At 48.4% G+C, this 25,600-nt stretch overlaps 2 protein-coding genes across 3 annotated transcripts in view; one reads left to right on the forward strand and one right to left on the reverse strand.

Moving 5' to 3' along the window:
- The window catches only part of FBXL5 (F-box and leucine rich repeat protein 5), a 47,505-nt gene extending 35,594 nt beyond the window's left edge, over positions 1–11,911 (forward strand). Inside the window, exons 10-11 of the mRNA XM_075544513.1 lie at positions 5,701–5,849; positions 11,033–11,911. Of these exons, the coding sequence (XP_075400628.1) occupies positions 5,701–5,849; positions 11,033–11,109 (226 nt within the window). The 3' untranslated portion in view covers positions 11,110–11,911. The remainder of the gene's footprint in view (positions 1–5,700; positions 5,850–11,032) is intronic.
- A 7,547-nt stretch (positions 11,912–19,458) lies between these two features.
- Positions 19,459–25,600, reverse strand: part of CC2D2A (coiled-coil and C2 domain containing 2A) — a 132,345-nt gene continuing 126,203 nt past the window's right edge. For both annotated transcript variants that reach the window (XM_075544514.1, XM_075544515.1), the window contains 4 exons: positions 24,145–24,267; positions 22,927–22,985; positions 20,729–20,906; positions 19,459–19,777 (listed from right to left, as the gene is read on the reverse strand). In XM_075544514.1, the coding sequence (XP_075400629.1) occupies positions 19,589–19,777; positions 20,729–20,906; positions 22,927–22,985; positions 24,145–24,267 (549 nt within the window). In that variant the 3' untranslated portion in view covers positions 19,459–19,588. The remainder of the gene's footprint in view (positions 19,778–20,728; positions 20,907–22,926; positions 22,986–24,144; positions 24,268–25,600) is intronic.

Here is a 25,600-nt window from a genome sequence, read left to right on the forward strand (position 1 = left end):
ACGACCTTACCTGCTAAGAAGATAACCTCAACAGCACGAAGGGACAGATGGAGAGACAAGAAGTTGACTTGAGCCTGTGGCTGGTCACAAACCTTAATTATGCATGATCTTCCCCTGGTCTAGATGCTACTTCACAAGGCAGCATGTTTTGTTCTTTTAGAAATTACATCCCTAGTCTTGTCCTCATGAGACAAGATTCCATGTGTCCTTCGTGCAGTTGATATTTGCTATTGCTTTTGGTGACCTGATGTATCCAGGCTCTCATAAGGTCTCTGCCCAGAGGCAAGGCCAGCTATGTATTCACAGAATTTACTCAGCAGTGTGGTTTGAGGTATTCCTGATCAGTTTTGCTTTTTTTGTTTGATTCCCAAAGTTTAATATCGAGAATTTTTTTGGAATTCCCCTCACAAAGTTTGTGCCCCATCTAGAAATGTATCTTTCCATTTATTAGAATGTTAAATTCCTGAGTAAGCATTTCTTCTTTTCTTCATGTAAGTTTTATGTACAGCTGTGTTATCGGTCTCTTCCCCCCTCCCCCCATGGTTGCATATAACAAGATACATAGAAAAACATTTTTATTTATGATGAAATAGATGCTATATATCACCTAGCTCAGGATTCAACACTGCATGATAGATGCCGTTGTCAAATTAAAGATACACTTTTCTTATTTATGTACAGAAGTTCCCCGTGGACTTCGTGAAGTAAATTATAAAGAACCGCTCACCACAACCCCCTTTTCCCTAAAGAGGGGCTCCTGACAGCTAATGACAGGAAAGGGCAGCAAACCAAAGTGTCATGGTAAAGATGCCCAGACGGGTCACCCCACACACCTCTCTCCTCGCAGAGGAAAACAGGGCCCATCTAAATCTATAGTTACATTAGATCCGTGACTCTCAACCTTTCTCATGCCGCCACCCTTTCATACTGTTCCTCTCCTTGTGGTGACCACCCCCACCGTAAACTTATTTTCGTTGCTCTTTGTAAGTGTAATTTTGCTACTGTTATGAATCGGCAACCCTTGTGAAAAGGGGGGTCGCGCCCCACAGGTTGAGAACCTACTGCTTGGATGGACATAGGTGGCACCTAGTCATGTGTCACCGCTTACAGCATCACTTGACATGTCATCAGAAGTCAGCTGTGTTGCTGTTAGAGACTTTCTATCTCTATGTTTTTCTAGTTGCTCATCCTTTTTGCATCCCAGCAGTATTTATTTTTGGTGTAAGGAAGAGATTGATACACAATAGCAATTGAATATTGAGAAAACATCCCAACCCAGTCCAGTCGATATTAGCCCATATGTCCGATACCAATGTATAAAGTCCTCTTCAGACTCACGAAACACATGCAATGATGCTGAATGCAGGATGATCACAGGCCAGTGGGTAGAAAGTCTTTAGATTCAGTGTCATTGGAAACATCTCAGCACTGGCAGGGGTCTCTGCATCAGGGTGTGTCCATGTGTCTTGTCAGCTGCTGTGTCTCCCAGGGAGTGGCAGAGAAAGAAGTGTCTCCTTCCTCTAAGGAGGAAGTACGGGATTTCCCAGAATTCTCAGGAGAAGGCCATGCCCACACAGAAGCCTCATTGGCTATGACCCAATTGACAGAGTAGACTCCAGCCCTTTACTCTTATTCTCAAATTGACAATTAAATAACTACCACAGACCACCCCATTGTCAATTTGACACTTTCACATAACTTTGTAACTATATGTAGTTTTCAAACAATAATGAAATCATATCTGTACCTAACAGCACAGAACTAAACTGCATACAATTCAACACGTGCCAACCTCATTTAAACATAACATTCTATAAATGAACAAAACAAAAATATCCTATGCCTAACCATTGCAGTTAGTAACACCTACAACTTAATCCTATAAATATACTCCCCTACCTATGAAAGTTTGTAAGCCAACCACTTCATGTCTTTATCCCCCCAATTTGGGGTATCCAATTTCTATACTGCCTATTTACATCAACCCAGTGCTCTGAGGAAACAATCGTATTTTTCGACGTGAAGAATCTTCATTTCAGTTGGAATCTTGTGAAATCCAAATCCATAAACGAAGTTAAATCAGGATAGGTCATCCGTAAAGTCAGCAGCAATATGTAACAGTCTAGTCTCAAAAATCTCCCCATCTGGTCGGGTTCTGGTCAACTCAATGTGGGCTGCCTCTCTTAGTCTCAGGAGGGTGTCCATTGGCTGCCTTGCCATAGACCATGGCCCCATCACAAATTCTCAACAACCCTAGCCCCGTGTGCTAGGTCATGAACTTCAGATCTATCAGCCCACTCTCTTCCTCTAGTTCCTGTAAACCAGGTCCACGTGTGTCCGTGGCCAGACTCAATCCATCTCTCTTGTTGCTGCTTTGCTCCCACATCCACTCAATGAGTGGATCCAGGTGGTCACCTAGCAAGCATTTCAGTCTGCCCACAGGCTTCCTTTAACATTCAGTCCTAGAGAGGAGTTTTCTTCATGGTTTTTTTCCAGCTTCTGACAAAACCACTGGAGTTCAAACTTCAAATCCAGAGTTCCTTTTTTAAAAAAAGAATCTTCAATCTGTCAAGCTTGTCCCTAAGCACAACTCTTGGAATGCAAATGTCCTGAGTACTGCAAAGTGCTGGGTGGGGTTTCTCTTTTCAGAGCCTTCTCTGCAGGTGTGTCCTAAACCCATCTAATGATCCAATTCTAATGGCCGACGACAAGTGGGATTACAAACTCTACTTTCATACTTCCCCAAATTACATCTATACATCCTTATAGCTATAATAATAAGCATAAGAAATCAGCATCAAAACATAGAATCTTATACTAAACTCAATTTTTTAAACAGTCAAGTTCAATCATTTAGCTTATCTAAATCCATATCTAAACTACTCTGTTTACACAAAAATATGGGATTAGGTCTCTTGAGAGTATCAAGCCAGAGTCGGGCTTTCTGCCAGCCATTTTGACCTGTCAACCATATTCTCTAACCAGCATGGTCTTTGAGAAATTCAAATGGCGATTTCTAACGCCGAGCTCAAAATATACCTTGACAATATTCATTTTTATTATTTCACACAGGAATAACCAAAGATTACAACCAAACAAAATATTCAAAACTGTAACTTCCCATATTCTTTCTAGAAAACAACTCAGTAAACTGCAAGGATATATTTGACTTCTGGCTAGAAGAAACACTACCATGAGGGAAGAGGTCAAACAAACATCCACTCTCCATTTTTATGGCTTTTTTTCTCCAGTACCCCGCTCCCAAGGTACCATATTGTGTTAGTCTAGGTACACTAGAGAAATCCATGGACACACATAAGTGTATAAGGAAGAGGTTTATGTACAATAGCAATTGGATATTGAGAGAACATCCCAACCCAGTCCAGTCGAAGGTCATACGTCCCATATTAGCCCATATGTCTGATACCAATCTATAAAGTCCTCTTCAGACTCGAAACACATGCAATGATGCCGAATGCAGGACGATCACAGGCCAGTGGATAGAAAGTCATTGGATCCAGTGTCATTGGAAACATCTCAGCACTGGCAGGGTTCTCTGCATCAGGGTGGATCCATGTGTCTTGTCAGCTGCTATGTCTCCCACGGAGTCTCGCAAAGGTATTTTTTAATTATGTGTGTTTGTGGGACCAGCCATCTCATTGAATATTACTAATTGTTGATAATTTCTTGGTTTAATTCTTTTATAATTCATTAGTATAAAATTAGACCACTCACAGATAAATAAAAAGAAAACAAATTCACTGCTATTGAGTGGATCCCGACTCCTAGCCACCCTGTAGGACAAGGTAGAACTGCCCCCTGTGGATTGTTGAGGCTGTAACTTTACTGGAGTAGAAAACCTCATTTTTCTCATAAGGAGTGGTTGGTGGTTTCAAACTGCCAACCTTGAAGATTGCACCCCAAGTGTGCTTGGCTTCAAATCAGGAAAAGTGTGTGACAGGGTTGTATGCTCTCCTCATACTTATTCAGTCTGTATGCTGAACACATCATCAGGGGAAACTCAAAACTCACTGCTACAGAGTCACTACCAACTCATCAGGACCCTAAACGTCAGGGTAGATCTGTCCCTGTAGGTTTCTGAGGGTAGTAGAAAGCCTTGCCTTTCTGAGAGCTGTTGGTGGCTTCGAACTGCCACCCTTGCATATCGAAGCACTCTCATCTTTCTCCCTTGGTAGGTTTGAACTACTGACCTTGCAATTAACATTTCCATCCGTACCAACCAGCACGACCAGGGCTGCTTATGTATTGTTAATGATTTGCTTAAATATTCTCTGCCTGATTGAAGGCAGCTACTAACTAAAAGTTTTGTCCTTCAACCCCTTAGTTGTTCCTTGGGGAAAAGATGAGCCTATTATTGCTCTTGTAACAATTTCAGTCTTGGAAGCCCTAAGGAGCAGCTCTGCCCTGTCTTCTAGGCTTACAGTGAAAATGCACTTGATGCTAGTCGGGTTTTGTGGTTAATGCTTGGCTGCATGTTTTAGATTCCACCGCACTGGTCCCTCTGTTTACAGTCTCAGTTGTCGTCTTGATCGCCTTTCTTGGATCGTCCAGTCAAGTTCAATACTTCTTCCTCTCAGAACTGAGGCGCCACCATACTCTTGACCGTCATGCGTGTGTCCTTTTGTCAGATGCGTTGAGCATGTTGAACGGGTTTCAGCAGAGCTTCTAGACTTGAGAACAGACAATGAAGAAGGAGTCGACTGTCCACTTGTGAGCAAAGGCCACAGGTGACCTTATGGATTGGAGCAGGACACAGGGTTTTATCTTGCTTGCATCTGCAGTCAGTGCTCACAGAAGTGGCAGTCAAGATCTCAGTGTATTGCCGTGAGGGGATCTGCTGCACAAGATCTCCTCATGGTGTTGAAGGACAAAGGTGCCACTTTGATCACTAAGGTCCTGGTGTTTTCCTTTGCCTCATTGGCGTTTGAAAGTTGGACATTGAAATAAGGACGACAGAAGAAGAGCCAATTCATTTGAATTATGATACTGGTGGAGAATTTTGAATGTACCACGGACTGCCAAAAGAACAAACGCATCTGGGTTGGCCAAAGTACAGCCAGAATGCTCCTTGGAAGGGAGACTGGCAAGACGTCATGTGAGGTCCTTTGGACGTGTTGTCAGGAGAGACCTGCCCATGGAGAAGGGCAGTGGGAGAAGAAGATGCTTGATCCGATGGGTTGACTCGGTGGCTCCAGCAGCGGGCTCCGGTATGGCAGCTGTGAGGATGGCGCAGGACCAGGCGGTGGTTCGCCGTGTTGTTCCCAGGGTTGCTGTGAGTTGGAAGTGACTTGATGGCATCTGCCAACCAACACCATGTTCTTACAAAGAGTGGCCGACAATGCTGCTGCTGATCACAAGGTCAGAGGTTCAAACCCACCAGCCATTCCAGCGGAGCAAGCTGCTGCCTACGCTCCAGGATTCATGCTGTCGAGAGCCCTGATTAGGTTTGCCAGGGTTCTGCATTAACTGATGGTAGACAACTTTCCCAGGCTCCTGAATGTCTGGAGGGAAAAAGCAGAAAGACTTTCTGAGGTAAATGTGTTTCTCCCTAAGCATGCGGCCAGCTGTTAGTTTAAGTGCTCATGGCAAAGGGACAGGTATGTGCAGCGGTGACCCTAGGCTGCATCCGTCTCCCACAGAGGACACGTTCTGATTGTCCGCTCGCATCTTCTCTTGCAGGGTGTTGACTCTGGGTGGAGGGCTGCCGCGCTTGGAGCACCTGAACCTCTCGGGCTGCCTGACGGTGACGGGCGCCGGCCTGCAGGACTTGGTCGCAGTGTGCCCTTCCCTGAACGATGAATACTTCTACTACTGTGACAACATTAACGGTAATGCCGCTCAGCACCGGACACCTCACAGTTGTCCACCCCGAGTTATTTTTCACAGTTCTGCTAATCCTCAGGCTTCCATGTTGGTTTCTAGATTTCCAGTTACTAAGCAGTCTTGAGAAATCACATTTCCCTTAATTAGTTTCCTCAATGGTAGGTTTTTCTTGCAGGAAGCTATTTCAGATAGGTGCATCTCACCAGGTCTTTGAGGCCTGTATTGATAGTTCAGTTCTTCAGAAGCAGACTGACATGCAAGTTCTCGAAAGACTGTCATGCTGAGGAAATCTTGGCTCTCCTCCAGGAGGGTGTGTTTACTACTCATTACCCACTTGGACCGTTGAGTGTCAGACTCCCTGACTCCCTAACTGCTCCTCCCTGTGAGGGTGCGGGGTCTTTCCTCCTCGGACAGTGAGCCACATGCAGTAGAAAGCAGAGACTGGCAGCAACCTGGCCTCTCGGGGCTTCTGGGTCTTGTGTCTGACCTCCCCGCACCCTGAGGCTTGCCTGGAGGTGCAGATGCATGCTTTTCAACACAGGGTTTCCTGGCATCTCATCTCTCTGGAGCCTGATTCTGGAACCTACTTGGAAAGGTTATCAGGGAATGTTCCCTGATTGTGTGTACTTCTGACTACTCATTGGGCTGCTGACCACAAGGGCAGCAATGCGAAACCACGAGCTGCACCAGAGGAGCAAGATGAGCCTGTCTGTTCTTGTAAAGATTTACCAGGATACTTACCGAGGATATTTATCCAGGTCGCCGGGTGTTTTTTTGTTTTTTTTTTACTTCAAAATAAGATATGTGCAGTGTGCATAGGAATTTGTTCGTAGTTTTTTTTTAAAACTGTCGTCTAGCCCTCCAACGGGTCTGAGGGATAGTGAACTGGCCCGTTTAAAAAGTTGGAGGACCCCTGATTTATAGTCTTGGAAACCCACAGTGCCGTTCTACTCTGTCCTGTAGGGTCCCTATGACTTGTAATTGACTCTCTGGCAGTGAGTTTGAGTTTTTTGGATCCCTGTCCTACCAGTGGCCTGGTGGAGATGCTTTCTGAGCTCACCACTACACTTTGGAAATCTAGTCACGGGACACCGAAGTGCTCAGGCGCACAAACAGCAGGCAGCCCAGCCTGCAGTGTTTGGGACAGGGAAGCGTGCTCCCGGGTGGCCTTGACACATGCACACCTGCCTTTGTACACCACACACTGTTTTCTTGAGAGATGGCAGGCTGAGCCCCGAGTCCCTCGGAGCATGCGTACGGCAGGAGCTGGGGAGACGGGTGAACCCTTGTCCCTTGCTCAGCCACACACCGCGAGGCAGGGCCATTGTAGACGATCAGGTCTTCCTTGAAATAGGAACGGGGAGAGACGGACTTGCAGCACGTTCCCCCCCCCCCCCCCCCGTCTCTCTGTCTCTCTATGTATTAAATTGCTGGAACTATGAGAGTGGGATGAACTGAAAACCCTTCAACACTTTTGGGCTCTTCTACCATGGTAGAGTGCCTTGAACCTTGACTGGTTTTGCTTATGTAAATATTAGTGTTTCATTGCTAAGTACTTACGAGCTGATGCATTCCTTTAGTGAATATATGATTTTTATATGAACGGTTAGCAATCTAACTGAAGGATTTGAAAGGAAGCTGCCAGTGCTTGTAATCCAGAGTCCAGGCTCCCTTTAAAGCTTAAAGCAGAACTGGGGTGGGGGAGTAGGAGATGGCCTTTAACGTTCGCCGAGTCCCTCGTCATCCCATCTGTTCCAGCGTCCCAGGCAGTGAGACTCTGATACAGTCTCTTCCTTAAGAGGACGTGGGGACCACCCAGAAAGTGGGAGGATAAAGTGCCATTGGCGTAGCTGGTCAGGCCAGATGGCCCTTCTCAGTCTAGAACCCTTCAGTACAACTCAGCTTGTTCAGTCAGTAGCCGCTGCCCTCCCGACCCCGTTTTAGGGTTTTTGGTATCCTTCCTGAAAATAGCTAATGTGTTTTCTATGTGAGCGAAGAAGCACCCTTCACGGACAAATGGCACTCCACAAAGGGGAGCGAGACAGGTCTGCAGTTAGCCAGCCGGTTGTTCCCAAGAGACCCCGCTGCCCCTGGGCACTCGCGGGCCCTGGAAGAGAAGAAACATGAATCGTCAGACACGGAACACGTGGCCACTGTGAGCAAGACACCAATGGGAGAAGGAAGTCCCATTCCACTGAATGGTGCTTCATGACACTTCCGTTTGTTGTTTGGCTGGTTAACTTAGGCTTGGATATCAACCTAAGCTTCAGTGTGCCAGACCCCTTCACTGTAGCATTGAACACATTCCCTGCCCCATCACGAAGCCTCCGATGGAGTTGCCCGGGCTTGGCAGGCGAAGCACATTGAACAGGGGCAGCCCCTAAAAGTTCTTGAGTTAGCTCGTAGTACTGGAGGGGCCCATCTCGGGTGGTTCCCCCCTCACTTTCTAATTTCAGTTAAAGAGAAGTCCCAGGTAAGTGAAGGTAAGTGCCGAGCTGTAGCCTCCGTCATTAGCACCCAGGCCCTGTGGATTGCGCAGCCTTACAAAGTCAATTAAATGAGCACGGGCACTGTGCGGTTCCTTTACACGCAGCTGTCGAAAACAGCAGCACTTACGAAGGTCTTCGTTATGTAACGTGCACGTCAAGACGGTTTTTCATGATCATGCACTTTGTTATTTCCCCCCCCTGCTGTTCTTTAGTGTGGGGTGAGATTTCCTCCAGTGTTCCAACTGCCTGGGATCTCACGCTGCACCAAGAGGGACCTTTGCTGGTGGGGTGCCCAGTATTGCAGGACAGTCCCTCTCCGACTACAGTATAACTGTCCCCTCGCCATGCATGACGGCACAGCACCCGGCTTGTGTTTCTGCTGTCAATCTCTTCTCCATCCTCCACCGTGCTCTGTGTGAGCCTTGCCCACAGTGTACCATCCCGAGGCTAGCTAATCTCCCTCACAGTTGCAGTGTGAGCCCATCTTATCTGAGGCTCCGTGGTTATCTTCGCTTGCATTACTCCCAGTCCTCCCCCTTCAACAGCCCTTCCCCTTCCGGGGTTATGAGGAGCGGACGAGATCTCCGCTATGGCTGTGTGGATGGTGGGCTTGTAGTTCTGAGCCAGTTGGTATTCACAGTTTTGGTGAGGTACCCGTGGTCTCTGGGTAGAGTCGACTTTGAATTTGAGGATCCTGATTATAGTATCCCCCCTCTCTTCAATCCCACACGCTTGGAATCCCGTTAAGACGTTGAGTTACTGTAGTACATATGAATGCCAGAAAGTTTGTGAGAGAACGCAGTGAAAAAAATAGTGTCTTTCAGTGAACGTTTGGTAGTGCCCTGTCCTTGAGGGAAGGGCTGGGGTGTGTTTTAGATGATTTGAACAAGAGCTTTGTTTCAGATAAATAAGGAGAGGCTGGCAGGCAGCAGGATTGGGTAGCTTTCCCCTAATGTCGCCATCTCCCGTTGCTGTCAGTGTTCTGCCTCCACAGCAGGTTTTTCGTTTGTTAGCCATTCCACCATCTCTGAGAGTTCGCGCGGCACAGAGCCAGGGCGGAGACCAGGGCCACCGGCCTCCTGGATCAGTTGTGGCTCCTCTATGAGGGAACAGTTGCCCCCTGGGTCTCCAAGGCTGCCAGCCTTTCAAGAAGTGGAGAGGGCGGTGGGGGGAACTGCCACCAGGACCTCTGTTTGGTCTGTGCCACGGAAGCTAGTGCCAGGCAGCAGCTTCACTTTACACGCAGGTAAAAATAAAACCGTGAGTGAGCGCATTTCCACAGAGGTTTCCTGCCACCCCCGCCCCAACTTAAAGATTCACATGTTGCCATTCCAGAAAGGCATATATGGACTGGTTGTATGCCGTAAGAACTTTGCCCTCTCCATTGTACCTTTATTGGGTTAGAGATGTAAGGAAAGGCGTTCCTGGAAGTGTCATATCTGTTCGGCGCGGGCTAATCGCCCTGCCTTGCAGTTGCTCCTGTAAACACCCGACGGGCAGTTGAGTGTGCTAGCTTCCGGAAGCAAAGCCAGCCATCAGTCCAGTGTGTGGCTGGTCCCTTGGACTCCACTTGTATATTCCACCATCTGATTGTGTCCGATGTACTTTTATCTTCATTTCATATTATCCTGAGATGTCCCCGTGGCATTATTACTCTAATTATTGTTCACGATTCTAATTGCGAAGTAGGAACTCATTAGTTGCCGTTGGTGCACTTTTGACCCATACCTGCGCTGTGCGCAGCAGAACCAAACTCCGTGAGTGGTGGGGGCGACATTGTCTGCAGAGGCTGCACTGTTGGAACCGGCTTTGTGCACGTTTGTTTTCACGTGTACGCACAGGGTTGCCGGGAGCCCGCACCGCCTCCTCCACGGCTGTGGCTCGGGTTAGGAGCACGCCACTCATCTAGAGTGGTCCATGTTTTATGTGTGCCGTGGATGAGACTCTGCTTTCTGTATTTCCCAACTGAACGATGTCCCCTAGCGTCAGTAATTCCTCTATAAGTGGATTTTAATTTTCATTGTGTCTTAGGTGTATTTATTTGTTTAATCGCTCACTATATTCTTAATTTTGGGTAATAACCTCCTCTAACCCTAATGTTTAATTTCTTCTGGTTACAAATGTGAAGTGAAACTTTGGCAGGCATGCTGAACCGGTGTCTAATTGTGGTTTGATTTTTTTACTGTAATGCCTATTGTAATGGCTCAATGAATTCTCTAGCCAGTCTGCTATTATGCTGGGGCGGTTGTGGCCCTTGTGGTAATTCTTATAAGGATATTCAAGTTACAGCAAATCTACTGAAGTTAGCCAGGCAATGTTATTTCCGTTTTAGGTGTTTTGGGGTTTTGTTTTCTTCTGTAAACTGTCAGAATTATCTAAAAATATTTGCTTTCTCTCCTCCTTGGAACCATGGTGGATGTATTAGTTAAAAGTCAGGCTGCCATGGAAGCTCTCTGAGTGTGAACCTTCCCTAAATGTGAGCTTTTACTTCTATGAGATAGATTGTTAGATAGATAAATAGATAGATAGATAGATAGATAGATAGATAGATAGATAGATAGATAGATAGATAGATAGAGCTGGTTTTAAAAAAAAGAAAGAGAAGGAAAGCAGTCCAGTGTGTCTGTCTGTCTAGCAGGAGTCAGTGTTCCGCGGCGGCTGAGAAATGCCTCCTTTCACCTGTCTCTGTTTCTGCGCAGGTCCTCACGCGGACACGGCCAGTGGATGCCAGAACTTGCAGTGTGGTTTCCGAGCCTGCTGCCGCTCTGGCGAGTGACTGCCTCCTGCCCTCTGTCTACTTCACTTAGCTGAGCAGGCTTCCTCTCATGCACTTTACTCACCGCACACGGCTCCCGATAACCAGCGGTCCGCCCCTCACCACCCCAGAAATCTCAGTTCACCGGGGAACACCCCGCAACGTTGCTCCTCTCGAAAGCCCTGTTTTTGTTGTTGGAGGGGGTGGGTGGTTTGTTTTGTTTTGTTTTTCTGCCATCTCACCAGCTTCCTGTTCAAGGGAGAGGAAATGCCCTGAAAGAAGGCCTGTCGCCCACGGGCCGGCCATGGCTCTGAGGGGCCGGGGGTTCTCGCCCCAGAGAGCGCTGTGCCCAGCAAGCCCTGCTGAGTTCTCAGAGGGCCATTCTTTGAAGTTTTCTTTGCCACGACTGCACGTTTTGGGAACTCATCCCAGTCGCCAGGTTTCCTTCCCTTGAGAGTTCTCAGAGCGCCGTGGCAGACACCCCCGTTCAGGTTCTCTAGGATCCCAGGACAGCCTGGGGCCCCGTGCCGGCTCGGCAGGCAGCCGCCAAGCACCAGCGTGTTCCTGTTGGTTTTCCTCAGGGACCCCGGGTCCCCGCCACCGCCCCTAAACTGTCAAATTAGGGATGGCCTTTTTTCAGAGTTCCACAGTCATCTGAAGACATGTACAAATAAAAATTACTTTGAGGACTTTACCAGATAACACCCGTGTTTTGGTTCAATTCTTGTAAATCACGATTCAGGCTTCCATGAGCGGAAAACACAGCCTTGTCTCCCACTCGCCTGCGAAATCTCGACCCTGACAAATAAACAGTTTTGGAGACACACCTCAATGTGTTGAGCTGGGCTTATGTTTTTCTCTAATTAACTGTGTGCCCATCAGAATCGGGATCTGGAAGCCGCTCTCCTTCGCTCTGGGAGGAGCTCTTGGCAATGGAGGCAGGCCCTCAGAAAGCTGCAGCTGGGGTCCAGGTTGCTCAACCCAGCCAAGACCCGCGAGGGACGTGCCATCTGCTTTTTACAAATACTTGGAGGCCATGAGAGGAGGGCACCTCACAGTCCATGAGGGGAGCGGACACAAAGGAGCTAGAACAACAGGTAGACCTGTTTCCGCTCTTTTTACTGTATTTCATAAAAACTTTCCGTGTTATTGACAGCTCCCATTGCATGCTGTTCAGTAGTCTAAACGTACCGAAATGAGTTGTGCAGTCGTCACTGCAATCAATTTTAGGATATTTGGCTCGTCCTTGTTCTCATTATTAGCGCCCCTCCCCTGCCATAACCCCAAGAAGCAACAATCCAGTTACTGTCTACAGAGGTGCCTACCCTAGATTTCATATAAAGAAAAACAAGCAATAACAGAAACTATAGCAAATGGCCATGGAGTGGAATCTGACTGGGTAGAACTGCCCTGGGGCAGGGTTGGGGGGGGGGGGAGCGTTCTGCGGCTTCACTCTTCACAGGAGTAGACAGTCTTCTCTTTGTCCCCGAGAGTGGCCCGTGGGTTCCAGCCACTGGCCCGGTGGTGAGCAGCTCAGTGTGTAGCCTGTTAGACCACCTGGTTTCTCTTCTGTCACTCAAAACCCTTGCCACTGAGTCAGTACTGATTCAGATCCTTAGGACAGAGGAGAACTACCCCCGTGGGTTTCCGTGATGTCTTAGTCTGCATAGACTAGAGAAACAAATTCATTGAGACACGTGTGTATAGGAGAGTTTTATATAAAGGGTAATTGTACATTAAGAAAGTATCCCAACCCAGCCCAAGGCTATATGTCTGATACCAATCTATAAAGCCTTTGTCAGACTCACGAGGCACATGCAATGATGCCAAATGCAGGGCGATCACAGGCCAGTGGGCGGGAATTCGTGTGAATCCAGTGGCAGTGTAAGCATCTCAGCGCTGGCGGGTCTCCTCCAGCACCCAGGGCTTCATCCGGGTACATCCATGTGGCTTCTCAGGGATGTCTGGCAGGGAGCCAGCCCTATCAGTAGAGTCTCCCAGGGTCAAGAGAAGTGTCTCCTGCCTCCAAGCAGGACAACCAGATTTCCCAGAATTCTCTGGAGAAGGCTATGCCCACACAGAGGCCTCCTTGGTTATATCTTGATTGACCAGCTAGACTCCACCCCTTTCGTCTAAGTCCTCAAATTGACAAATGGTTATATAAATACCACAACATGACTAAAACCGAAAAGGAAGTAGAACGCCATTGACATTAGTATTGGTGAAATAAAGCGTGGTTTCTTGTCTCTGCAGCAAGACGGCCGTGTGCATGGCCCTCTTGCCTTTGGACAGCCGCCACGACACCCACCTCCTCTGTTAGCCGCTGGCCGCAGTCCGAGGAGCTCCTGGGATCCTTTCCTTCAGAGAGTGGCAGGAGACCATCTGTAGGGGATGTTTTCCTGTGCAAGCTTGACCATTCTGTAGTTACTAGGGGTTTATTGCCCTTTGTGTTCTCTGTGACCCCGGGTGGTGCAGTGAGGAAGCGCTGGGCTGCTGAATTCACGGAGTTCATCCATTGGTGACTGAGAAGAAAGGCCGGTGATCCCCTTTCAACCCAGCCACAAACCGCTTCCCAGAGCAGTTTTAACCTCATGCCCGTGAGCTGGATGGGGTGCACCTCATGGCAGCTGGCTTTGGTGTAAAGATTGAATAAAGCTCATGCTAAGCGTCTGCATCAGGGGTTTTTTCATGCAAACAGTGGGTCTCCACCTGGGGTGAGATCCATTGGCCCCAGGCTTGGCCGCATCTGAATGGTGACGGGACAGCCACCAAGAGAGGCAGAGCTTGTAATCCCCAGGTCAGGTGGGCATTAAATGATGCTTCAAAACGTGGGTTACATTTTCCTCTTTTTTTTTTAACATCTTACCCATTAATAGACGAATTACTTTGAAGCCGTTCATTTCCCAAAGGAGTCCAATTAAACAGAACTTGACAAGAGATTTCAGTCAGTCAGCAGAATGTCACGTGGAAATTCATTGTTTCCAGCAGTGGGCTGGGAACCGCTAGTTCAGCAGTTTGAACCCACCAGCAGCTCCGAGGGGGAAACTGAGGCTTCCTGCTCCTGAAAAGATCTACTACCTCGGAAACCCAGAGGGCAGGTTCACGCTCCCCTGTAGGGGCACCCTGAGTTGGAATTGACTCAATGGGACTGAGTTTGGTTTTGGTTTCTCTCATCCCCCACAGACTGGGGGGTCATCTGCATTTAACTTATCAGTGGCCATCGTTTCTTCGGAAAGGCATAGTTGGCCTCTCACGAAACTCCAGCACACTTGCCCTAAATCGGGGTTGGGGTTGGTGGTTGAGCTCATGGAGTTGCTCGGACTTCATCCTGAGAACATTGCACACTTCCGCGCAGGCCCTCTACTGCCGGCATACAGCTTTGTTCTGGGCAGGGTTCTAAGTGCGTCACACGTCCAGGCAGGTTCCATCGCTGCGAGGGTGCTGTTAGACCTTGGCCGATGAGAGCATTTCTAACTTACGTAAGGGGGAAAGGAACTTGGCCGCAGCTACCCAGTGAGTCAGTGGCAGAAGTAGGCCTCCAGAGTTCACTCTTAACCAGTCTGCGGGGGCGGGTGCCCTGTGGGCAGTGGAATAATGGGTTTCGTGCTGGGCTGCCAATCGCAAGATCAGCAGTGCAACGCCACCCGGAGCTCCGCAGGAGAATGCTGAGTCTTGCTGTTCCCACCGAGGTCCATCCCGTCTGGGAAACCTGGAATCTGCCCTGTAGCGTCGCTGTGAAAAGGCACAGACTGGGTATCAGTTGAGGCGGTTTTTTGTTTGGTCTACATTGGTATTGTTTCAGGGAAAAAGACCTCATCCAAATAAAATTTACAGAGAACTCAAGTCTTAAATAGGATAAAGAAGGATACATCTTTGAGAGGCCACAGTGGTGTTCCATTGCTGTTCAGACTCATGATAAAGCATGAAAACAGGATGTTTACAACATTGTGATGGGGGACTGCAGAAAGCAGGAAAGGGACCGTGACTGGGCTGGGCTCATGCAATACTCTAGTTTGAAAGATTGGCTGAGGACCGCCCCGGCACCCAAGTAGCATATGAGTCATAACCATACGGCGCTCAGACACAAACCCACTGGCATCAAGTCCATCCTGACTCGGCGACCCCAGAGGACAAAGTAGAACTAGCCCCGTGGATTTCCAAGGCTGTAATCGAGTGGAGAGCCTCAAACTGCACACCAAACTTACTGCTGTCCGCTCCTTTCCAACACCGCAACCCTACAGGGCCCTGGTGGCACAAGTGGTTACGTGTTGGGATGTTAACCACAAGGTCTGCAGTTCAAACCCACCAGCGATCCGGGGGAAAGATGAGGTTTTGTACTCCTGTAAAGAGTTAGTCTCCATCACAAGATTGGATATGTAGCCTCCATCACCACCCCCTTCTAAGGGGACGAGTAAGGGAGACAATGGGCGACAATACGAAATAATAATTATATAATTGATAAAGATTTCACAAGTGAGGGGAAAAAGAACTTATACCAAGGGCTGAAGTCGAAAATGTTTGGGAAATGATGGCAACATATGTACAACTATGCTTGATACAATTGACGTATGGAATGTTAGAAGAGCTGTAAGAGTCCCCAGTAAAATGATTTTTTAAAAAGTTGCAGTCTCAGCACGGCACAGGGGCAATTCTACCCTGTCCTGTAGGGTCGCTGTGAGCCATCCTCCAGCTGCCCAATTCCATCAGAGGCACACCTCGTTAGCTGCTGAGGCCAAGACAGCCCCTCCCTGGGAGTGGTCGGAATGCACTGGGAAACTTGGAGCCAGGGCAGGCTGTTTTTACATGATGGCTGCTGGACAGAATTTTTCTTTTTTTGACATGAACTTGTTTGTCACTGAAAACTCCCAAGTCCATTTCGAATTTACTTTTCTCCCCCGCCCCCCCATTTTTTAGAAGCCTCTTAGACCACCATGTGGGTTCCAAGGATAAGGAATCTGGAGGGTTTTTCTTTTTTTAAAGAGATCATATATGAGGAGTATCCCCCACAAAAAACACAGACTTTTTTTTTCAAAGCTATATATTTAATTAAAGAAAACCAAACATTACCTTCAAAGTTTTCTCCATTACACTTAATTTGTCAAATCTGTGATCCATTCTTGGAAACACTTTCAAACTTATCTGTTTGGATGGCTGACAGCACCTCCGTTTTTTTTCTTCACCTCTTCTGTGTCATCAAATCACTGTCCTTTCATGTTGTCTTTATTCTCAGAAACAAAAAGAAGTTGTACAGAGCAAGATCAGTTGAGTAAAGTGTATGGGGCAAGAGAAGCATGCTGTTGGGGCCCAAAACCGGTGCACTGAGAAGGCTGCGAGAACCGGTGCATTGTCGTGGTGGCAAAATCAGTCCAGCTGTCATAAATCAGGCCTTTTTTGTCCCACACTCTTATGTAATCTTTTCAGAACCTCTAACTGAAAAGCCTAACAGTTTCCCCTGGTGGGACAAACTCCAAATGCACTACAAGATGACATTTTCTTCCATCTGGGAAGTTCATGGATGTCCAGAATGAGGTCATTTCACTTCTTTTGAAATGAGAAAACCACTCGTACACTTGCATTTTCCCCATAGCTGTCCTTGTAAGCCCTGTTCAACATCGCAAGTTTCTGCAGCATTTTTCCTGAGTAGGAAACAAAACTTCACAGCTGCATGCTACTCTCGTAAAATCGGCCATCACAAAAAACGAGGTTCGAGCAAAAGTGCATTTACGAAAAAATTCACTGACCAGAGAGAACCTTCCCAGGTGACGCCACTGGGTGCACTAAGAGAGTTGCTCGATGCTCATCTTGCTGGGGAAAATGCATACTACACTCTGCCCAGCGGAATTCTGGTTTCTTTGGGGCACCCCCTCGTACATTTACACAGCCCATGTCAAGAAGTGAAATCAAAACTGCGGTAGCCTATGAAACCCTCCTACATGTGGCTCTTGTTCTCCCTCTATTGGGGAGATAAGATGAAAGTTGTCAGATAATCTGGCCGTGGTACTTGGAGCCCCTTAGTCCCTCTCTACAGAAAAACTTCTGAAGTTGCTGAAGGCGTAGAGCAGCCTCCGTTCCAGAGGGCCGCTCTGAGAATGTGCAATTGCTGGGGTCCCTGAAGAACAAGGACGAAAGCAGTGGGCTCTGTTCTGCCCTGGCAGGAAAGTGCAGAGGTACCAGCCGGTCTGCTCGGGACCCTAGTGGTGATCGAGCGCATAGCACCCTCGCCATCTCCAGATGATCAACTCTGCTCCCCTCAGCATAACTGGGGAGACGCTGAAAAGGAACTTGGCCACTGAGCCCGGGGACTGGGAGGACCCTGGCTCACTCATTGCCCATCCACTGGGTCCGTGATCAGAAAGGATTCCTTGGAGGCGGAATATGTGGCGACGGAGAGTGGATTTAGGGCTCCCCCAAACGTAGTGCTCGATTTAAGCTTGCATTCGGTGTCTTAGTATCTGTTATGACTGAGAGACCAGACGGCCCCTGAAGAGTTCCTAGTGGAGGGATCAGAGGCCTGTGAACCAACACTGTAATCCGAAAGAGGGAGACAGAGAAGAAGCAAAAGGTGAGAGTCCTTCCATCGTAATTTTTGTTTTAAGTGAGGCTGCCTGCCTAACATCAGCATCGGTGGTTCTCAACTGAAGGCAAGGTGCCCTACGGAGGACAGCTGGCAACATGTTTAGTGGTCATACGTGGGGTGGTGGTGGGCAACTGCCTCATAACCAGCCTACAGGGCCCAAGCCAGCACTCTTCAGGAAAAACTTAAGGGCCAGAAATGTTGTTGATACCACTGTTGAGAAATTCTGTTTTACTCATTTCTGTTCTGTGATCTAAGCCATGGTATTTCCCATTGGCATCTGCATGTGAAATTGGACATTGATAGGACCGGGGAGGGATCGATGGCAGTTGAATTGTGCTGTAGAAGGTGGAAAGCACCATGGACTGACCGCTCAAAGGACACACTGGTAACTCTTAGAAGAAGCACGGCCAGAGTGCCCTTTAGAGGCAAGGATGGCGAGACGTCGATGGACTTGGGACATGTCGGGAGAGACGGGTCCCCCGCGAAGGCTGTCATGCTTGGTAAAGGAAAGGAACAGCAAAATAGAGGAAGGCCCTCGATGAGCTGGATTGGCACGGTGTCTGCAGTGGTAAGACTCAATCATGGGAACAACTGTGAGGCTGCGGAAGGACCAGGTGGTGTTTCCTTCTGTTGTGGCGAGGTTGCTGTGGGTTGGAACCGGCTCAATGGCACCAGCAACACCATTCTGTGTGCATTTTTCCGTGTCCGCCCATATAGCTAATCCCTTTGAATGGCTGCATAGAATATTAGCATCTCTTAGTTCTTGTTTTTACTACTACCCTTTTGATGGATAGTTAAATATGTTCTTTTTCTTTTTCAAAATGTTTTAACCTTTAAAAATTCATTTTATTGGGAACTCTTACAGGTATCATTAACATTCTATGGGTCAAGCAGTATTGTACAACTGCTTCCATAGTCAGTTTCAAAACATTTTCTTTCTCTTTCTGCTTGAACTCCTAATACCATCTCGCCTTTATTCCCCTCCCTCTCCCACCCTACCCCCGAGGAAACCTCCCCCCCTGCCTATGTTAGCTCGTTTTTTTCCCCCATATCTTACATATTCTTTTTTTTAAATGTTATTGCTTTAATGGACAAGCAAGTGTGTGTGTTGGAAGAGTCCAACCAGCATGTTCCTTAAAGGTAAACATGGTGAGACTTAGTCCTATATACTTGGGGCATGTTGTCAGGACATCGTGCTTCGTAAAGCAGAGGAGCGGCGAAACAGAGGAAGCTCCACAACAAGATGATTGGCACAGTGGCTGCAACAGTGGGCTCACGCACAGGAACAATTGCGAGGCTGGTGCAGGACCCGGCAGTGCTGGTCTGTTGTGCATACAGGGTCGCTGTGGGTTGGAACCTAACAACATTGCTTCATTGGGTTTGCGTGCATGTGGACATGTGCATGTGCGTGCTTATTCAATCTTTCTACAGGATAACGTCTTCAGAGGTCTTCTCAGCTAAAAATGGAAGTTTGCTATTGCAAAGCTGCTGCCCGTGCCACCAGAAGGCTGTGCTGGCTCTTAAAACGTAGGAGGTGAGGCTTAAAAAAATGAGAAAATTCCATTCTGTTTATTCCATACCCCCACCCAAAAACTTCTGGAAGCCCCTGCTGTCGTTGTTAGTCTATGGTCAAGCAGAGAAGGAGCAGGGTATTTCCGGCAGAGGTTATGCAGGGACGGACCCACAGACACGCAGCTGAGAATTAAGAGGAATGAGCCCAGACCTGCGTTGAATTCAGCCTCCCAGTGGCAGGCAGGGAGGCTACTGAATAAAGCACTCAATTTCACGCCGACTGAAAAATAGACATTTATTTCATGATTTTCAAATAATAATTTCTTTGTGGTGTCATTAATAGAATTTTCCAAAGATACCTCCTGCCTTGATGGCAGTTTTCACATGATATAGACGGTACAATGAGAAACCTCACCTGTTGCGTATCAGGGAGGCGATGTAGATCCAGACAGACAGAACATTTTTGGGATATGGGTGGATATATACAGCTAAAGCAAATTCAACATTAGGGACGTCAATATTGTGCACGCCGGTACTGTACACAGCTTCAATTACAGGCTTCACTTCGGAGTAGGGCATGTGAAGGGGGAATCCAGAGAACTGGAGGGAGGCAACGAGAGAACATTTGCGGTCAGGCCTGAAGTGCAAAGTTTCACTGTCCCCCCCCACCCCCTCCCCCCACACACACTCATGTAAATACATCCCATTTAAAACACAGTAGTAAACCTTTTCCCTGGATCCTGGACTCATGATTCAAATTTCCTACTCAACTGTAGCAATACAGAGAGGGCAGAAGGTTGAAGCTCCCTGCTGTCATGTTGTCCTGACCCAAGGCCACTCGACAGGACAGGGAGGAAGCTCCCATAGGGTTTCCACCGCTGCCTGTCTTGAAAGCAGTGGACAGCCACTGCTTTCTCTCACGGAGCTGCCACCTTCCAGTTAGCAGCCAGCACATCACCTGCTGTACCACCCCCCTAGGACACCTCGTCATTGGTGTCCTCAGCGAGTCAGTCCCAACCCACAGCGGCCTTCGGCACGACCTAAGAACTCACTGCCGGGAGTGGGGGTGAACACTAGAACACTAGGTGGTTTATTCATGGGGGCAAAAGACAGAAAGAAAATGTTCTGAAATCAATTGTGGTAAAGATTGTGCAATTCCGGATCTGATCGAACTATTGAATTGTGTAATATGTAGATTAATTGCCAATAAAACTTAAAAAAAGGAAACCAACCACTGCCTAGGACACTTGAAAGGAGGTTTGAACGGCCCTTTTGCTTTGGTTCCAAGCACATTGATGTCTTGTTTGGGACACCCTCCACTGTCCCCTTCCTTTCCTGGCAACCTCTAGTCTGCATGGTGACCCACGTGCTTCCAGCGACACAGGGCATGCTAATCACTTCATGCCATTCCCCTGGCCACGATGACCTGGTACAGGCCATGCGGCCACCGTGGGCCTCAGGGAAAGGCGTGCTCAGGAAGGCAGTCTCCTGCACTGGGCAGCAGCTGGGCAGACGGAGCCCCGGGCCAGCGGAGGAGTCATCCATCCTCACCCTGTAGTCTCCCAGCTGCTTCTGCAGCTCGGCTCTGTGGCCGTCTTCCACGGCTTCTCCTTGGCTTCTCTCCAACAGAGGCAGGAAGTGCCGCAGCGTGGAGGTGCAGTACCGGTTCCACCGAGTCAGATGGCGTCGCCTCCAGTCCATGATCTGCTCTCGTAGTATTTTTTCGATTCTGTTCATTAAACAACAACAACAGTAATAATGCCAGAAGACTGGACTCGGCCTGTAAGAAAAGCCTCAGTTTGTACAGAATGGGGTTGCTGTAACTTCATTGCGCCCCATAGGCGTACTCAGTCCCCATCTGTCCTGGGTACAGGTGTTTCCTTGCCTGGGCGGAGGCATTCTACTGTGTGGAGCATCACAAACTACGGAAAACCTTGGGAAGAATGGGTCTTCATATAGTCCAGCTTCTCAGATTACTTAATAGGCAAACAGATTGAAAAAGGGTGGTGAGAAGATACGACCCTGACGCACACCTATCATACACCACAGTATCCCCTCTCTCTGTCCCAAAGACTGCCGCTCGGCCAGCGAACAGGCTCTGCGTGAGCAGTTACGGAGTCTGGCCTCTCCCTGCTCAACGGGCACGGGAGCCGTTTCCCTCCAAGTTCACCCAGATCACCAAGTACCTCCCCAGTGGGAGCGCGGAGCCCTGGTGGTGTAGTGAGTAGGCACTGGGCTGCGGACTGAAAGGTGAGCAGTTCGAAACCTCCAGCTGCTCTTTGGGAGAAAGAAGGGGCTTTCTACTCCCGTAAAGTGTTCCCATTTCAGAAGTCCACAGGAGCAGTGCTAGTCTGTCCTATGGAGCCGCTACCGACCTGGTGGTTAGCAGCCCAACACGGTTAAGGCCCCCAGAGCCCCTTTGGAATTGCCAGAGATAACGCCTAAGTAGGGGCTGCCTTTCATCTTGGGTGGCCGGGCACTCCACGCGCCGTGACGCGGTAGAACAGGCTCGGGAATCAGACGGCGCTGGCTGGGCTCAGAAGCCTTCGCTGGCACTTCAACTCTCTAAGCCTCCACTTGCACACGCGGGGAACCAGGAGCCTAAGCGAGACATTTCACAGGGTTCCAAGCGTTGCAGGGACTCACAATGACCCCGACCACTTTTCCCGTGAATTAAGTGCTGAATTAGCCACACTTCTATCACCCACCTCGTTAGGGATCGAACTCTGTGCAGTCCCCTCACCACCCAAACTCCAGAGGTGCGCTTAAATCCTTAACCTTGGTGCTCCCAGTTTACAATCCCATCTGGGGAGAGGCTGCCTTGCTTGTGTTAACAAGGCAAGTGTAGTGTCGGGTATGTCTTGAGTCCATCTCTTTTGAGAGAGTTGTTGTTAGGTGCTTTGGAGTTGGGTGCCTACCCATACGACCCCGTGCACCACAGAACAAAACCCCGCCTGATCCTGTGCCGCCCTCACCACTGTTCCTGTGCGTGTGCCCAGTGTTGCAGCCTGTGTCAGTCCATCTCGAGGGCCTTCCTCTTCTGTCCACCCCCCACCCCCACTTTACCAAGCAGGGTGTCCTTCTCCAGGGACTGGTCTCTCTGACAACAAGGAAGAAGTCTCCCCATCCTACCTCTAAGGAACCTTTGGCCACACTTCTTCCCAGGCAGATTTGTTTTGAGATAGAAAAGCGGTGAAACCGTGGATCAGAGGCAAGGTGCCCAGCCTGCTGTCAGCTGGAGCCCTCTAAAGAACCTGGAAGCAGACGCGGAAGAGACAAGGGCCTTCCTCCAGGGCCCACACCGGGTGAAGGAAAGCCTTCCCCTCGAACCAGCACCTGGAATTTGGACGCCTGCCCTGGTAAACTAAGAACACAAGTTTGTTGGTGAGAGCCACTGAGTTGTGTTTCTGGGATAGCTACACGCTCTGCCGACGTAAGCTGCGGATTAGCAGGGTCTGGATGAGGCTTGCAATAACGCCCCATGGGCCTCTTCTGAGGGCGGGTCCAGGGAAACTTCTGGCGATTGGAGTCGCCTCTTGTTTTGCCTACACAGTGCTGCCCCAGATGCCTCCTCTGAGCCCTGCGGTTTAGAGGTGACTTAGAGGTGATGTCTGCACTGGGAATCAGTCCACACGAATGGCCGTTTACTTGCCCAAAGTACTTCACATTGATCCAGGCTGGGAGGCCTTTCAAGTTCGGGTTTCCGTTCCTCGGGATGGATTACTGTAGATTTAAGGATATTCAGTTACCTGTCCTGGAGCTCAGCTGCAGCCGCCTTGTCTGTGCTCTGGTACACCAGCTCTTCGGGCTGCGAAAGAAAAATTCAGAAGTTCTAGCAACCGGGCCAGGACATGGTAAGAGAGTAAGACTGGCTTCCTGGGTAGCCAGGACTCATCTGGACTCAAACACCGCAAGTAAAGGATGCTTCATCCCCCTGCTCCGGAGTCCATGGCGACTCATAGCGGCCCCGTGGGGACAGGTAGAACTGCCCCCGTGAGTGTCCAAGACTGTAATCCTTTCTGAGAATAGAAAGTCCCATCTCCCTCCCACAGAGCACTGGGTGGTTTCGAACTGCTGCCCTTGCAGTTAGTAGTCCATCACAGAAGCATGCCATGCCATGATTCACTGGCCATTGTTGAGTGCTTCCTGAGGTGGTGGGGTGAGCTCCTTCCTTTGTTGGAGCTAAAGGTGTGGGCCACTTACTGGAAGGAACCTGGGTGGTCCACTTATCTATTTATTTTTCTTGTATGAGCACATCTGTTATTTATTTATGTAAAGAGCGTTTTATCGGGGGCTCTGAGAGCTCTTACAACAATCCATACATCAACTATATCGAGCATATTTGTACTTATGTTGCCATCGTTCTTTTCTAAACATTTACTTTCTGTTAGAGCCCTTGGTATCAGCTCCTGTTTTTACCCTCCCCCAGCCCACCCCCGTGAGCCCTTGACAAATGATAAATTCTTATTGTTTTCACATCTTACGAGTTGGGCTGCTAACCGCAAGGCTAGCAGTTCGGAACCACCACCCACTTTGAGGGAGAAAGAAGCCGCTTTCTACTCCCATCACCAGTTGGCACTTCTACCCGGTCCAATCCCGGTGGGACAGGCAGCCCTGGTGACCGTACGTGGCGGACTCGATGGCAGGGGGTTTGGATGTGCTGCTCACATCCACGGTCTGTTCTGTGAAATATGGCCTCATGGGATCTGCCAACACCGGATGGAACCCTCCTGGGGCCCAGCTTCCAGGCTCACTGGCTGCCACCGCTGCTGCACAGGAGGAAGCCAGAGGAACGGACGGAGCCAGAGCAAGAGGAAGCACGTGGGCAGGGGTTTGAACCACTGACCTTTCAGTTAGCAACCGCGTACATAACCATTTGTACCATAAGGACCAGAAAATTGATAGCCAGGTTACCCAGGCTCATGCTCTCAAATGACACCTTCTATTTGCTAATGAAAGAATTATACCTGAACACTGGAAAGGCCAGGATATGGATGGCTTCTTGAAAAGAAAGGCTTCCAAAGCTTGGGTTTGGTGACGTCAAAGTTTATCCTTAGAGGGGAGTCATAGCGTTGAATATTGAACCAAATCTGAAAGGGAGAAGATGAGTATATAAGTTAGCAGGAGGCCTGTGGGCAGGGGTGCATGGAAATTTCTACATGTAGACCAAGAGCAGAGTGTGGGTGAAGGCACATAAAACAGGAGGAAACACCCCAGGCAACCTGCGGATCGACAGTGCACAGTAGAACTGCTGCAGCCAGGGACCACCCCTGGGAGAGACACCCAGCTGGGAACAGCAGCTCCCTCTTAGCCCAGCCACAGACCCAGGGGAGTACAGGGGGGAAGCCATTCCCCCTGGGCTTGGAGAATGTGTATATATACATCTTTACAGAGGCAGTAACTGGCTGATGTAAATGCTACAGGGCAAACCAGGTGGGGGGAGAAATGCAGTGTTAGGGTGGGCAGGCAAGTTCACATCGATCGTGAGCTGGAGATAGAGCTTTGGGGATATCAATCTATAGGTGGCATTTGTAGGGAGGAAGGACAGACTGGAAAGAGGTGTTAGTGAGCCCCCAGGACTTCTAATGTTAAGAATTTGGAGGAAAACAGGGAAAAGTAGCAAAAGAGATGGAGAAGGGGCAGCCAATGAGGCAGGAGTCCTTACTGACTTGGAATCCAAATCAAATTAAGAAGGCAAAGTGCTTAAGAACTTCTATCTGGCCAAAGTGTAGGACAAAGGCAGAAAAATGGTGGAAAACAGCTCTGTGGGGGCAAAAAACAGCAGTGAGGTCGGATTGCGTAGGACTCTGAAATCCTAGGTGAGCTGGTTCTGGTTAATTCTACGTGAGGTGAGTTGTTACAGATCAGAGCACAATGAAAGATGGGCATCAAAAGGCATTTTAGCAGTCAGCAGTGTGTTAAAATGTGAACTGGATTAGAAAAGATGCTGTACTTGACCATTATTTTTATACAAACACTTCATTTATTTTCGTTTGATATTCTATACAATAGAATAGAACAACCAAGCTAGAAGAGAGGTGAATGAAATCAAACACGTGTTGGATTAAAGGATCATGAACTGAAATGGTACATAGTAAAAAAGAACTATAAAAATATATGCAACAAGTTATTGTATATCCTGAACACTAAGTGAATTTTCACCCTGTCCCCCATTATTATCCATCACAAATGTGACAGCTGAATGCTACAATGAACAAAATCATTATTTCTATTCCCTGTTGAATGATCTAATTTAAATCCAATGCAATGAAGTACAAGGGGGTACCTCTGCATAAAAGAAAAAACAAAAACAACCTCTGGTGCTCATTTGTTTTTTTTTTATGTGAGAGGGATAGTGCATTTGGAGTTCATTCCACTAGGTCAGACTGCTAATTAAGTTTTCTATTTAGAGGTTCTGAAAAG

The sequence above is a fragment of the Tenrec ecaudatus genome, chromosome 3, assembly GCF_050624435.1.
Source record: "Tenrec ecaudatus isolate mTenEca1 chromosome 3, mTenEca1.hap1, whole genome shotgun sequence".
NCBI lineage: Eukaryota > Metazoa > Chordata > Mammalia > Afrosoricida > Tenrecidae > Tenrec > Tenrec ecaudatus.